The 15,983-nt window shown below is 41.1% G+C and overlaps 1 protein-coding gene across 1 annotated transcript; it reads right to left on the bottom strand.

Annotated features, from left to right (window-relative positions):
* Positions 1 to 488: 488 nt before the first annotated feature.
* TRIML2 (tripartite motif family like 2) lies at positions 489 to 11,017 on the bottom strand. The gene is made up of 7 exons (XM_020914345.2): positions 10,171 to 11,017; positions 9,822 to 9,917; positions 7,763 to 7,954; positions 6,252 to 6,392; positions 4,790 to 4,812; positions 4,520 to 4,620; positions 489 to 1,757 (listed from the first exon to the last, which is right to left on the bottom strand). The coding sequence occupies exons 1-7, from the start codon at positions 10,360 to 10,362 to the stop codon at positions 1,177 to 1,179; spliced, it is 1,326 nt and encodes a 441-aa protein (XP_020770004.2). The 5' UTR covers positions 10,363 to 11,017; the 3' UTR covers positions 489 to 1,176.
* Positions 11,018 to 15,983: the final 4,966 nt, after the last annotated feature.

The following is a 15,983-nucleotide window of genomic DNA, read 5'->3' as shown; positions in this document are numbered from 1 at the left end:
GAAGCCAGCGCCATGAGAAGCCTGAGCACCACAGCTAGAGAGCAGCCCCTGCTGACTGGGACTACAATGAAGAACAGCCCCCCCTTGCTGCAACTACAGTGAAGAATAGCCTCCACTTGCTCCAACTAGAGAAAGCCTGCACTCAACAGTAAAGACCCAGCATAGCCACAAAATAAAGATAAAAAAGTAAACAGAATTTTAAAAAATTGCAACTGTTGTTTGTATATAAGAAGCTATAACTGGTGCAGTGATGTTCCAGGATTTGCTCTTATTATATCAAATACAGCTGCTTTGCAGAGCAACACTTCAGCCAAGATCACCTTTGAGCCTCAGTTTCTACATTCAAGTAATAAGGATTAATACACACTTATAGGCTGTTAAAAACATGGAGATCCAGCATGATAAACCTTTCACTAAAAGTCCCTCTAATAAATATTTCATTGTCTTCTTAGCATTGTATGAACCCCCAAGCAAGGCTACAGAAAAAAATTTTCAGTGGGTGATCAAATAGAGAAAGACGAAGGCAAACACAAAACACCACTACAAAGCAGCAAACTGTCTAATTTCTTTTAAGAAATTTAATTTTCTTATAAGAAAGAAATAGAATACTTGAAACAACTTGGAAATACTCACATTTTCTGCAATACCTCCTCCCCACCGAGATAATGTATCCGGGGAAATTAAGTTGTCCTCCATGTGGAATGATGATAGAACTCTTTGACAGCATCAGGAATAGGATGTCTCCATTCCACATGTCACTTTGGTGACATTCTCAAATCTAAAGTCTTGATTATACCCAATTCTGTTTTCAGAAATCTCAAGAGTCCTTAACCCAGTCTTAAGTATCCCAGACTATTTTCTCCTCTAATTTCCCAATCTTATGCTGCATAGGCACTTGCTGTTCTAATTAGCATGGGGTCCTTTAGTTATTATCATTCATGATTCAGCTTAAATGCAACCACTTCCACGAAAAGGGTGTTGAAAGCCATGCTGTGCCTTCGTGCTAAGCTGCTTTAGTCGTGTCCAACTCTATGTGAGCCTATGGACTGCATGAATGCAAAAGCTCTGGGGTGTTCAACTGGGTTCCAACTCAAGTGCTAAAAATCTTCTACTGGCTTACTTTGTAAAATTATTTATACAAAGTCATGCTTGTAACATTCTGGGCTCTCGTGGTTATTAGATTTCACACCTTGAAGAGGACTGAGGGCCAACAGTATCATTATAAGGAGAAACGTGAGGGAGGCAGATAGTCAGAGAGTCTGAATTCACGCCTCCACTGGAGATACTGAGAGAAAATATAGGCCTGAGAGCTCCCTGGAAGGCGAGATAAGAGAAATTATAGATGAGGGAGCTCTTTGTGGCATCATAGAATGATATCTGCGCATACTCATAGTCGAGGAAAACTCCAACTCTGTGCACTCGCTCTCTGAAGGAGACCCTTTTGAAAGGGGGAAAAGCCCAGAAGGTGTGATCAGTTCCCATGAGAGAGCCTGTGAGTAAGACCTTATTTCCGGAACTGCTTCTGACGGTGGAGCTCCTATACATGCCCAGCTGCCACTGCGCCGCCTTGCCCACGTCCACCTCCCAGTAGTGCCGCCCCGAGGTGAAGCTCTGCACACCCAACACGGTGGCGCTGAAGTCAAATCTCTCAGGGTGACCGGGTACCCCACGCCGCACGTTTCTAAGTCTCACACTTCTTAGATCCTCGGACAGGACCAGATAGGGATGAGCTGTTTTAGGGTCCAAAGTTATAGGTCCTGCAGGGAGAAGGAAATTTAGTTACCCGAGGGGTTCGTCAGTGCCAGCGACTGATGACTTCTAACATCAGGGGCTTCCTAATGAGATGGCACCAGTCTCAGCCACAGATATTGGAGAGGCAATCTAGGAAAGGCCAGATGAAGGGATCTCAAACCAGAAAGGAATTCTGCCAGGCCATAAGAATGACCTGACACCCAGTCGTAGCCCAGTATCACCTGGGACCCAACTCTGAACTCCCTAAAGATCTTCCCCAAGCCTGGAACCAACAGAAGTACTGGAGTCTCCCATAGAGCAGTTGATTAGTGACTCTGGCCTGTGACTGAACTTCCCTCCTTATTTTAAATATTACCAGGGCACAGCAGAGACATCTGGAAACTGCTGCCTGCAGGCCCCTAACATTGAGTAAATCAAAAGTGAATATATTAGAGGCCTGAAAACCTGTGAGAATCCTCCAGAAAAAGCAAGCTGAAGTCAAGAAGGCTCACTGTGATTTCTCATACTTGAATGAAAGTGGCACGTGTCTTCACATCTCTAACTGGTCCTCATCTCCTTCTGTTCAGCCTCTAAATACTGTGACCTCTCAGAGGTCGGCCCTCGATCTTCCTTTCTACTCCCTGTATATTCTTTTACTCTAAGTGACTTCATTTAGCCTCAGTTTTAAACATCTTCTAGATGTTCATGAGATGGTTGGATGGCAGCAGTGACTCGATAGACATGAGTCTGAGCAAGCTCCAGGAGTTGGTGATGGACAGGGAGGCCTGGCGTGCTGCAGTCCATGCGATCACCAAGAGTCAGAGTGACTAAACTGAACTGATATGTTCATGACTTACCCCTCTAAAAAGAAGACAAAAACCAGCTGGACAAAACACAGGAATTTCAAACATTCTCCATCCAAAATGGAAATCCAAACCTATCCTTTCCCAGTTTCTACTTTTTAGTGGAACACATCACTTATAGTTGGTCAAGCCATAAAACTGTAGCAGTCATTGATTTCTTTCTTTAGCATCTAATCCACTAGAAACTTTTATGGGCAAGTGAAGATGAATCTCTGGACCTAATTCATATCAGTATTAAAAGTGGTCTTAAAAACCAGAAGCCTTGAATTTTAAATTTCAGCTTGTCCCAAGATCCTAGGATTTTCAGAAGACTGGCAGAAATAAATGCAAATTGTCTCTGGAAGAATGTACACCTTTTATTCCTATCTGAAAAGAACTTCTAAAAATCATATCTAAGGAAAAAAGGAAAGCTCACTATTAAAAAAAAAAATCATTAACCACACACTCAAATTGAGACAAGCAGAAAAAAATCTAAAGAACTTTACACACTGGAATTGCCAGGCATAAACTCTACAATAAATTTTCCTTCTATGTTTAAAGAAAAAAAAAAAACTTCTACTCCTATAGAATACAGGAAACTAAAAAAAGCAAGACTAAGTGGGTTTGACAAAGAACTAAATAAGATTACCTAGAAATAAAATGTATTAAAATGCTAATGGATGATTACAAGGAAAGAAAGCTACAGAAAATATGCATTAACATAAATGCAAAAATTATTTTAAAAACATTAGTACATACACTTTGGCAATATATAAAATGGATAAAACATTATTACCAAGAGTTTATCCTGGGAATGCAAAGTTGGCTCAACATATGAAGCAAACATAATTCACAATAAAGAAAAAATGTATATTTTGGTAGATATAGACAAAAACATCTCTTAAGTTCAACATCTGTTCATGATATGAAGTTTTACTGAATCAAGAATAGATGGGGAACTTCCTCAACATGACAAAAGGCAACTGTGGGAAAACCTACAGCTAACATTAAAGGTCAAAGACAATGCTTTCTCCGTAAGATCAAGAAAAAGATTCTCACCACTCCTATTCACCATTACATTGAAGGTCCTAGTAAGTGCAATAAGTAAGAAAAATACAGAAAAGGCTTACAGAGTAGAAAGGAAGAAATAAACTGATATTTAATTTCATTAATAGAACTAAAAAACACTTAGGTATCTGTCTAATTAAATATGTACAATATTAGCTGAAAACTATAGAACACTGTTGAGAGAAACCAAAGATGACCTATATAAATGCTGGTATATCACCTTATCCCCAAACTGTTTTACGGACTCAGTGTAACACCAACCAAAATTCTAGAAGGCTTTTTGTAGAAGTCAACAAGCTCGTTTTAAAATTTATGTGGAGAAAGATCTAGAGTGGCCAAAATTATTTTTAAAGAAAAAATCTGGAGAACTCACTGTGCCCAATTTTAAGACTTCTATAGAATAATCAATCAAGCCAGTATGATATTACCAAAAGGATAAATAACAATCAATGAACCTATTAGACTCAAAACAGGTCTGTTCATTTTCAAGTGATTTTCAACAAATGATGTTAGAACAACTAAATACACATATATACAAAAAAGGAGGAGAGTTGTACCATATCCTGAAGAGTATATAAAGATTAACTTTAAATGAATAATAAACCTAAGAGCTAAAACTAAAACTGTAAAACTTCTAGAAGGAAATCTTTGTTGCGGTAAATTTCTTAGGCCACAAAAAGCACAAACCATTGGAAAGAAAATGATTAACTGAACTTCAAAATCTAAAACTTCTGCTCTTCAAAAGATACTACTAGGTAAATGAAAATACAAACCATGGGAGAAATATCTGCAAATACAGAGTCTCTTTAAATCCTTCAGCTATCTGGAATTTATACAAACATAAAGTGTCCTGTGATTATGGACAAGTGTCAACTTACTTTGCAGCACTTTGAGCATTTTGCTCATTCCTGTTATTTGGCACAAACTCAGGTCTGTGATTTGGGCGGGCTGTAGAAACTGATGCAGTAGTGACTCACTCCTGTTAGAGAAATGATGATCTCAGTTATCTATGCAGACTCCAGGCTCCTCCATCCATAGACGGTTCTCATCGCATGGCCTTGCTACCCGCATCCCAACACCTCCACCCTTGTGTGCCCACATATCAGACTGTGAATCTGACCCAAATGTTTCCAAAATGATTAACCTACCTTTCCAAAGCATATTTTGCATTCTGTAGGATGAAAAAAGAGTAAAAAAATTACTAGGGGGTATTTGAGCCAAGCCTTTTGTGACTTGGGCTCATGAAAATATTTTCTCTCATAATAACAAAACTCAATTTCCAAGTAATTTCTTCAGCCTCATGGTGCTAATTCTCAGATATCAAATTTCAACACTGAACAGGAAATCAGAAAAATGCCTGAAATCACTGTTATATTCCCAAGGGAAATAATTCTCTCTACTTCACATAGAGGATGCTCCTCATTCTAATTCTGCCCATCTACCTGATTTCTATACGGGGTGGGGGGAGGGGGCAGGAACTTAGCCTGCTATGCTGGGGATGGTGGCTGGAACCAGGTCAGGAATTGAACGTAACTAGGTCACACCTGTCTGCGCTATCTGGAATGAGGCTTGGCTCTAAGACAGAACCTAACTGTTTATGCCCAGGTGCATCTGGATAGTCTTTAAAATATAAAAATGTACTTATTGAAAATGGTAATCCTGTTGTGCTGTGCTGTGCTTCATTGCTCAGTCCTGTCCGACTGTTTGCAACCCCACAGACTGTAGCCCGCCAGGCTCCTCTGTCCACGGGATTCTCCAGGCAAGAATACTAGAGTGGGTTGCCATGCCCTCCTCCAGGCGAGGTTCCCAACCCAGGGATCAAACCCATATCTCTTGCATTGTAGGCAGATTCTTTACCATCTGAACCATCAGGGAAGTCCCAAGACATGCTCTTGAACAAAATTTAAAATATACAATACTGGGAGTGCCCTGGCAGTCACTAGACTCTGTGTGTGTGTGGGGGGGGGGGGGTGTATGGGGTGGGTGTGTGTGTGTGTGTGTGTGTGTGTGTGTGCTGAGTCAGAATGCCCTGTGTGTGTGTGTGTTTGCGTGTGCTGAGTTGGAATACCCTGGACTCTGCATTTTCACTGCTACTGTGTGTGTGTTTGTGCGTGCGTGTGTGTGTGTGTGCTGAGTCGGAATGCCCTGGACTCTGCATTCTCACTGCTAGTGTGTGTGTGTGTGTGCGCGCGCGCGCGTGCGCACGAGCTGAGTCATGACCAACTCTTTGTGACCCTGTGGAGTGTACTCACTAGGCTACCCTGTCTATGGGATTTCCCAAGCAAGAATACTGGAGAGGGTTGCCATTTCTTCCTCCAGGGGATCTTCCCAACCCAGGGCTGGAATCTGCACTCCAGGCAGATTCTTTACTGCTGAGTGACTGGGGAAGCCCACTTACCCTATTAAAGGGCATGTCAATTCAAACTTAACTATTGATCAGTAAAGCAGCTCTGTACATATTATGATTTTAGGATGAGTCATAATGCTTTTGACAGTCTTCAAGTATGCCTGAAGATCACTGGATACTGTATTCTAGCACTGACTCCTAATGAGTACTATCCATGTCTCATTTCTCAAATACTGTAGTGAAGGTTATTTCCAGAATCTTACCTGGAGCAACACTGAGGCAGGCTGCCTACACTTCTCCTCGAGTGCCACGGTGATCTGCTGGAGGCTACAGATCTGTTCAGAAAGCCTGATTTCACTCTCCTTTAGTTTCTTCATGTTCTCTCTCCCCACAAGGTTCAGTCTCTGAAAAGCATCTCTTTATTACTATTCAACAACTGGCAGTTTCTCTTACTCGCTAATTCAACCATCTCTTTAAAAACCCACTTTATCGCCTGCCAACCCACAAACAGATGTAATTAGGTAAGGTCAAGATATTCCTCTTGTCAAGCAAGACACCTCAATAGACCCATGATTCTCTGACATACTGTATCTATGTTGATGTGGACCATATCCTCCTATCTACTTAATCAGTTCACAACCTGGACCTAAAACAGGTCACTTTTTTTTTTTTTTTTGGCTATTCAGTTTGGTTCAGGAAGTTTCTTATTTCCTTCATTAAAACTAAGACTTACTATAATTAAAAATTAAATTCAGCTAATAATAAAATACATAATCAAACCACTGATACCAGGTTCCTTCCTACCCTTGCAAAGATGCTCCATCTAGGCACGTATGAGAATGTTCATGCTATTTTTTTCTTAATACAATTGATGTCATATTCTACCACTGATCTGCAACTTGCTTTTTTTCTTAATAAATAATATGCTCTTGGAGAGCATTCCTTATCCATACATATAGAGCCATGTTATCTTTTCTAAACGCTAAAGAGCATTCCATTGTATGTTTATACAATGTATTTCATGAGTCCAACATTGATGGATACAGGTTGAATCCACTCTCTTGCTATCAACAAATGTTGAAGTAATAACAACACCTAAACTTACATTTATATTACACAATAATGTACACATGTACAAACACTATTTAAAGAGTTTCATGTAGGTTATCACACAATATTATGAACTCAAGGCCATTATCCTTTTACATCTAAGGAAACTAAGTCAGAGCTTAAGCAGAATGTCTAAGGCCACCTATTGTCATTCAGTCCCTCATTCGTGTCCAACATTTTGTGACCCATGGACTGTAGCCTATCAGACTCCTCTGTCCGTGGGATTTCCCAGGTAGGAACACTGGAGTGCATTGCCATTTCCTCCTCCAGAGGATCTTTCCAGACCAGGGACCAAACTTGTGTCTCCTGCATTGAAGGCGAATTCTTTACCACTGAGCCACCAGGGAAAGTGTCCAACTAGACTAGTAAATTATAGAACCTAGTTAGGAATCACATCAGTTTGGCCTCAAAGACTATCTCTAAGTCATGGCTCTATACTGACATCATTTTACAACATCCCTTATGAATGTGTCTTTTTATATGCATGCAAATGTATCTGCAAAACAAATTATCAGGAATAGAACGGTGGGGTGACTATATATATATATACACACACACACACACACATTATTTTAATAAAAGCATAGTTGTCAGTGGTTGTGCTATTTTATCTCTTTTCTTTCATTTCCCAAATATTGTGAGGGTGCCATGTTGTATATCTCACCTGTAGTGTTTCCTGGAACTTCTCCTTTAGCTTTGTGGAAAATTCCATCAGTTGGTTCTGACTGGTTTGTCTCAAATCCAGGTTGAATCTGACTTGCAGGCTTTGCAAGTTCATCTCATTTTCTTCAGTCATCAACCGGATCCTTATGCTATATTCAGACTCAATCATTTCTTTAAAATTCTGCTCCTCTTTCTTCATCATAGACACAGAAATGACAGATTTCAGCTTAAATACTACAGATAATTATTTATGGTCCCCTTCCATCTATAATTCTAACACAAATCCAAGGAAATATAAAGTACTGGGGAGGAAATAATAGGCATAGATACAAAGGACAAAGGGAATTTCAGGGTCAACATCAGCCAAGATATCAACACAATTTTTGAACATGAAATGCAGATAGAGACATGTTCACTGACAGAAAACTGAGGAATATACACAACTTCAGGACCAAAGAGCAGGAGATCAGGAAAACTGGAAGGCAGGACCAACGGCTTTTGCTGATACTTTGGATAGTGGATGAGAGGAAAAGAGGAATCAATGGGTGACCCCAAGGTTTTTAGATAAAGAACAGAGTTGCCAAAACATAAAATGGAAACTATGGATGGGACAGATTCTAGACATGGGGGGTATATCAGCAACTCAGTTTAGGATATGACGATTTTGATAAGTCATCCATCCAAGTAGAGATACTAGGCAAAAAGTTGGACATGAAAGCCCACTACTTTGAAAGTCTGAGCTAGAGACATATTTTGGGAGTAGTTGGCTTATTTAGGGACTAAATACAACTGTATTTAGGGACTTCCCTGGAGGTCCAGTGGTTAAGTCTCTGCATTCCCACTAAAGGGGCACAGGTTCGATCCCTGGTCAGGGAACTGATTCCACATGCAGCACAGTGCAGCCAAAACAACAACAACAAAATGACCACATTTAACCTCATGACACTACTGAGTCAAGATTTATCAAGAACCTGACTATTCTCACCACTTCTACTACCCCTTCCACCACAGTTCACCATCATCTGTCCCTAATTATTGCAAACAGTCCCCTTCAGGTCCCCCCCTACCTGTGATCTCACTCTTACAGTCTATATATTATTTTTCAGCTTCTGTTCCCTTAATAGACTTTTATAAGATATTGACTATAGTTCCCTGTGCTTTAGAGTAGATCCTTGTTAACTTTCTATTTTATATATAGTACTGTGAATATGTTAGGGCTTCCTGGGTGGCTCAGCAGTAAAGAGTCAGACTGCAATCTGCAATGCATGTCAATCCCAAACTCCTGGGCTTCCCTGGTGGTCCAATGGCTAAGGCTCCGAGCTCCCAATACAGGGGGCCTGGGTTCGACCCCTGGTCAGGGAACTAGATCCCATATGCCATAACTGAAGATCCTGCATGCCTCACCTAAGACTTGACACAGCCAAATAAATAAATAAAATATTTTTTTTAAAAAAATCCCAAACTCCTAACTGACATGCCCCAAATGGAAATTCTTAAATTGACCTTTGAATGGCTTCAGGATTTACACTGCCACATCCAAAGTACAAAAGATGATCACTCTCCTCTGGCACTGTTAACTGCACTATCAGTCTTTTTTATATTTATAAATAAGGTATAAAAATGCCATCTCCCTAACAAATTTAATACAGTTAATTTGTATTTCTCTTAACATGAGCTTATGAACCAATTCAGTCTACTCAAAAGATTATCTGCATTTGCTTTTCTGTGAGCTCTCAGGTCTTTGATCACTTCTCTATTGAGCTTCTAGTCTTTTGCCACTGACATTTTGTTTTGTTGCAGTATCTTAGTTCCCTGAACAGGAATTGAACCCATGTCCCTTGAAGGGGAACTGTGTCCAATCTTAACCACTGGAACTCCAGGGAAGTCCCCTGCTTACTGACTTTTAAGAGCTCTTTATACATGAAGAAATTAATACCTTTCCTAACTATGGATTTTAAGTAGCTTTTCCTGCTGTGTCATTGGTCTTATGATGCTGTTTATGTTATTTGCTAGCCAACATTACAGGTAATTTCCACCCAAGAATCAAGATAAGCACTGACCTGCATCATCACCATTCTTTCTTGCTCATCAGCCAGCATGATTTTAGCTGCCTCAAGTTTCTCCTTCAATGTGTCCAACATCTCCTGGAATAACTTCTGCAAAGAAGTATATCACAGTAATTGCTTTACAACAGCTAGATTCCTAACCTTAGACAACTGAAAGGCCAATAGCCCTGACTACACATGGAAGGTCTACGTATGGTACTTATCTAGTATTCCGTTGACCAACATCAACTAAGGGAATGGACTTGAAGGATCAGAATACCTGTTCCCCAAACAAATACGGTAATTACTGAAAAGAGGAGGCAGCCAGAACGGCAGGGTGGTCTGGGATCCGTACGAAGCTTACCCTGTAGTTCTCGGCCGCCTCTGGCACTTCATTCACCACCACAGGACTCCCATGCTCCTGGGGCGGGAGGCTGTGGTCACAAACCGCCATTCGGTCACCACTGCGGAACAGCTGCGGTGGCTGCGGGCGTGTCTCACGGCGGACACCTCCTGGGATGTCTTGCTCTAACTGGGAGCGGGGCCTTTTGGACATCCCGGAAGGTGGCCCTCGCTGGAGACTATCAGGCTGTTTCTAAGGCGGAATACACCTCCCCGCACGCCGAACCGAGTGCGGTGTTCTAGGGCAGACGCACTCGTCAGCCTCCGTCCTCCGCAGTCAAGGGTCCTGGACTCTGGATCCAGCAAACCTTCTGCAGCCACAAGCCTGAGGAACGAGACACGATGAATTACACCAGTGGTTGAGTTCTCCGAGAATTTCAAGCTATTGAAAATAATTAGCAAGTGACAAAATAGCAAAGTGCTTCCCAGTAAGTCATATTTAAAAAAGAAGAAAAATGGTGCTCAAAGGAAAGCTGTGGCAAAGAGCAGGAAAGGAACTTCCGGGACTAAGAGCAGACAGAGCCTAGTCTCAGGCACTCAGGTCGCAAGCCGAAGGACCCCTCATTCACCCAGTTGCTTGCAGAGATCCTGAAAGTGAAGGCTTCTTGGGGCGGCTCCTTAAACCAGACGGAAGGGAGGCAGAGTGTGGTCGCGTCCCAAGGAGGCGCTCCCTTTCAGGTCTGGCTCTGAGGTGCGCATGCCTGAGAGGAGCGCGCTCTGGGGCTCCACAAGTGCGCATGCGCGTGAATGAGGCCCCATTTTTGTGCCTGAAGGGTAAGGCGTGTCTCTCGAGAGACTTGGCTGTTGAAGGATGTTTGCTGAAAAAAAATAAAGAAAAGAAAGTGAAGTCGCTCAGTTGTCTCCAACTCTTGGCAGCCTCATGGACTGTAGCCCACCAGGCTCCTCTGTCCATGGGATTCTCCAGACAAGAATACTGGAGTGGGTTGTCATTTCCTTCTTCAGGGAATCGTCCCCTCCAGGAGAAGCATCCCCTCCAGGGATCGAACCCGGGTGGCCCGCATTGCGGACAGACGCCTTACCGTCTGAGCCACAAACCCTCAAATAAATAAACCTTTTTGAAAATACTGAAGGGAAATTGCACATATTTATACGTACATATGGGATTTGGCCGTGGCGCTAGTGGTAAAGAACCTGCACGGCGATGCAGGAAATGTAAGAGACATCGGTTAGATCCCTGGGTCAGGAACATTCCCTGGAGAAGGCCATGGCAACCCACTCAAGTTATTCTTGCTTGGAGAATCCCGTGGACAGAGCAGCCTGGCGGGCTACAGTCCATGGGGTCGCAGAGTCAAACACGACTGAAGAAGCGCCTTAGCGCAGCACAGCGCAAATGCACATATATGGGCTTCCGGGGTGGCTCAGTGGTAAACAATCCGCCTACATTGCAGGAGACACAGATCCCATCCCTAGGTGAGGAAGACCCCCCCTAGGGAAGGAAATGGCAGTCAGCTCCAGTATTCTTGTCTTGGAAAGTCCCTGGACAGAGGAACTTGGCAGAGGTAGGGAACTGAGCTACTAAACAACAAAGTATGTGCATAAATACATGTAGGTAATACATATATAAATATGCACATATGTGCATATATACAAATATATTTTAAGAAAACAGAACAAGTGATCTATAATTCGTGCATCGCCATTTCCAGACAATTCTGATAACGTTTGAGCAACAATTCCACCTTTTCACTAGATATATTTTAATTATATTCTTAAAATGTATTACCTACTGAATTTGGAAATTTTTCCCAATGAGGAATCGCCTTAGTTTCCTTGTCTAACCCCATCTGCAGCCATTGTCGATGACACTGTAACACCAGATATTAATTTCTCAAAATTCTCTAATTTAACGGTTTGCCCATTCTGTCTCATTAGCCAGCTATTTTTAACAACATCTCTTGCAAAGAATCAACTTGAAAGAAAACAGAACTCCGAAACTTCTATTTCTGGATTCATTAGCTTCTTTTTGCCTCTCATGCTTGCAATTCCACCCAAACTTGACCATCTACTGTGGAGCCCTATACCAAGGTCACAGGTGTGAAGCCATGTACCAAGATCACAGGATAAAAATCTCTGGAACTGACCAAGCCCCATAGCAACTGTTGCCATGAGCCTCCAGATCTAAACCGACCAGGTTCCTGACACCTAATGACATCATTCCAGTAGGAATTTTCTGTCTTGAGGCTATGGACATTGGCTGCAAGCCTGCCAAAGTGTTCGGCTCTCCCTTGAACCAACCCACTGTTCTAACACTGTTTTGTCTCTCTCTCTCTAATAAACTTTATTCTCTTCTCATTCTGCCTGATGTCTGGAAATTCTTTTCCAGCCCATACATGGACCATGACATCACCTAGGCCTTTCACTTTTTTTTAATTTTTAAGGTACATGAAACAATAAAAATTCTGAAGTTGTTATTCTTATATATTCAATATATGAAGACATTGTTATTTTGCTAGGGTACATGCTAAAGCAGCAGACTTGATTTGCCTTTTCACAGTGTTGACATTTGCACTGATAGTAGATAAAATTTCTGGTGTCCTACCATCAAGGAAGTAGCACCAAACAGGACCACAGGCATTTATTGTATTTTTAAAATCTCTACCTATTCGTAGACTCCCAGTTTAAAAAAAAAATTAAAAAACCTGTTTTACTTAAAAACATTCATATTTCTTGATGCTGTGGTAAAATATTAAATCTCAACATTGAGCACAGAATTTAGGGACTTCCCTGTCAACCCTGTGGTTAAAACTCTGCACTTCAAATTCATTCGGGGAACACAAGTTCGATCCCTGGTCAGGGATCTATGATCTTACATGCTGAGCCATGCTGCTAAAAAAAAAAAAAAAAAGTATAGGATTTAGCATACCAGATGACAGGATAGAAATGTGTAAAACATTTATGTTGCATATGGAAAAACAATGGTTGTCTCACAAAAATGCATTTTTTTTCTGATTGAGTTGCAAGTCATACTAGTGCTATTTTTTTCATAGGTCATTTTTAGTAGAAAGAACAAGTGAGATAGACTGTGGTCATCCGCATGTAGTGATTTGGAAAGACATTTTCTCAAACACTGTCATCTCAAGGAAACTAAGTGTATTAGTTCCCAGTGATAAAATCTGAGCTTTTAGGCAAAAACGAGAGCTTTAGAAAACTCATATCTCCTATTCTAAGCTTGACAGCTTCCCAATACTTGGTCTTTTCTGATGAAATTAGTAGAGATATTAACAACTGATTGTTTTTGCTATTGTAAAATTAAATGTGTCAACATTTGGAAAACCTGCAAATTCAGTGAACCAATTAAAAGATGCTTGCTCCTTGGAAGAAAAGGTATGAAAAACCTAGCCAGTGTATTAAAAACCAGAGGTGTTACTTTGCCGAAAAAGGTCTGTATAGTCAAAGCAATGGTTTTTCTAGCAGTCTTGTATGGATGTGAGAATGACTGCCGAAGAATTGATGCTTTTGAACTGTGGTGTTGGAGAAAACACTTGAGAGTCCCTTGAACTGCAAGGAGATCAAACTAGTCAATCCTAAATGAAATCAGTCCTGAATATTCATTGGAAGGACTGATGCTGAAGCTGAAGCTCCAATACTTTGGCCACGTGATGTGAAGAAATGACTGATGGAAAAGACCCTGATGCGGGGAAAGTTAGAAGGCAGGAGGAGAAGGGGACAACAGAGGATGAGATAGCTGAATGGCATCACCAACTCAATGGACGTGAGTTTGAGCAAAATCTCAGAGATGGTGAAGGACAGGGAAGCCTGGTGTGGCACAGTCCATGGGGTCACAAAGAGTCAGACACGACTGAGTGACTGAAAAAGTTATTTTCTAAAAGCTCAATGCATGATGTTACAAGATTATGAAAGGGTAAAATGGATTCAAAGTATAAAATCAGTGAACTTTAGTGTTACCGAGGACACAACATTCATTAATATGATTTAAAAACAAACAATTATCTGAAAAGGTATAGAATGATTTCCCCTTTTCCAACTATGTTCTAGTGTGAGGAGAGACTTTCTTCATGGACTCCAACTAAAATAATATTGCAATGGATAGAATGCTAGAATAGATATAAATCAAAAATTAAAGAGATATGCAAATTTTAAAAACCATGCCACTTGTCTTGAGGAACTGTTCAGAAAGGTTCTTCATAAAAATGTTATGTTTATTTTTAATATTTCTTTGAACCATGTTTAAGCCTTTCAGCTGTTTTTCACCTGACAGGTTTTTGGTCTTTATTTCTTAATTTAAGATATACATTGAATACACTATCCCCTTATTATACAAATTGCAAATATTTACCCTCTACTATCATCTGGATTTGAATTTACTCCAGTTATTTTTTACTGGGTCCTTTCAAATCCTTGTAGCTTCTCTTGTCTTGCCTCCCTGAACATATCCTAGACTGAAAAACCAAAACAGAACACTGATCCATTACAAAAATGAAGGCATTTAGAAAGTCAGTGGTCACTCCTGGCTTTATCTTGAGCTCTCAGCAGTCAACACAGTTGGCCAGGAATGGTTTCCTCTCTTTGCAATCAGGATCCTGTAAATGACTTAATTTGCCTGTTTCTCAGCATTCTTTTTTTTTTGGCTTTGAATCCTCTTGAACCTCTAAATTTTCACAGGCTTCAAGGGTCAGTGTTGGTCCCTTCCCTTCTACTTCTAATATCTCCCTAGGTAATCCACATTTACTTCCAAATGTTTGTTTAATCATCTACCTAGACCCGGTGCTCCCAACTCATCTGCAATTCAATATCCAATAAGCACCCACATTAACATGCCTGTAACACTTTTGGATTTTAAACAATAATGCCTTCCCTTCCCCCAACTCCCTGGTTACTCAGATGTTAAAGAATTTGCCAGCAAATGCACAGATGTCCCTTTGATCCCTGGGTCGGGAAGATCCCCTGGAGGAGGAAATGCAACCCATTCCAGTATTCTTGAGTCAGACCCCAGACTCACTTAAAAATTTCATTTGGATGCACCACGTAAGCCACCATCAATTCCTCACCTCTATTAGTTCATACTCAATCCTGCCCTACTCCTATCTCCAAATCCTCAGCACAATAGCCAGAATACTATCTTTTTGGAGGTAAGGGCTTTTTAAAAAACAACAATAACAACTTTTTATTTTATATTGAGATATAGCCAATTAAAAATGTTGTGACAGTTTCAGATGGAGAGCAAAGGACTCAGTCACACATATACACGTATCCATTCTCCCCCAAACTGCCATCCAGTTTGCCACATAGCAATCAGCGGAGTTCCACATGCTATACAGTAAGCCCTTGTGGGTTATCCATTTTAAATATATCAATGTAGACATGTCCATCCCAAACTCCCTAACTATCTTCACCCGATCCTTCCACCCTGGCAACCATGTTTGTTCTCTAAGTCTGTGAATTCAACAACCAGAATACTATATTAAAATCTTAATCAAGTTTCTGGGGTTTTTTTGTTTTTTTTAATTTGGCTGTGTGGCTTGTAGTTCTCCAGCCAGGGATTGAACTGGCATCCTCAGCGGTGGAAATCTCAGAGTCCTACCGCTGGAGGGAATTCCCGCTAATCATTTCTAATAACTTCCCAGGGCACTTAGGATAAAATCCAAAGGCTAACGCAGTTCTAGATGATCTGGCCTCCTGCCCAGAGAATCCGATGGATAGAGAAGACTGGTGGGCTACAGTCCTTGGGGTCACAAAGAGTCGGGGTGACCCTTGGGGACACTGAGCAGCTAACACGTTCGCTTTTTCTTCCAG

This window comes from Odocoileus virginianus, chromosome 32 (genome assembly GCF_023699985.2).
Source record: "Odocoileus virginianus isolate 20LAN1187 ecotype Illinois chromosome 32, Ovbor_1.2, whole genome shotgun sequence".
Classification (NCBI taxonomy): domain Eukaryota; kingdom Metazoa; phylum Chordata; class Mammalia; order Artiodactyla; family Cervidae; genus Odocoileus; species Odocoileus virginianus.
Note: the sequence above shows the minus strand (reverse complement) of the source record. Positions and strands in the feature narration are given on the sequence as shown.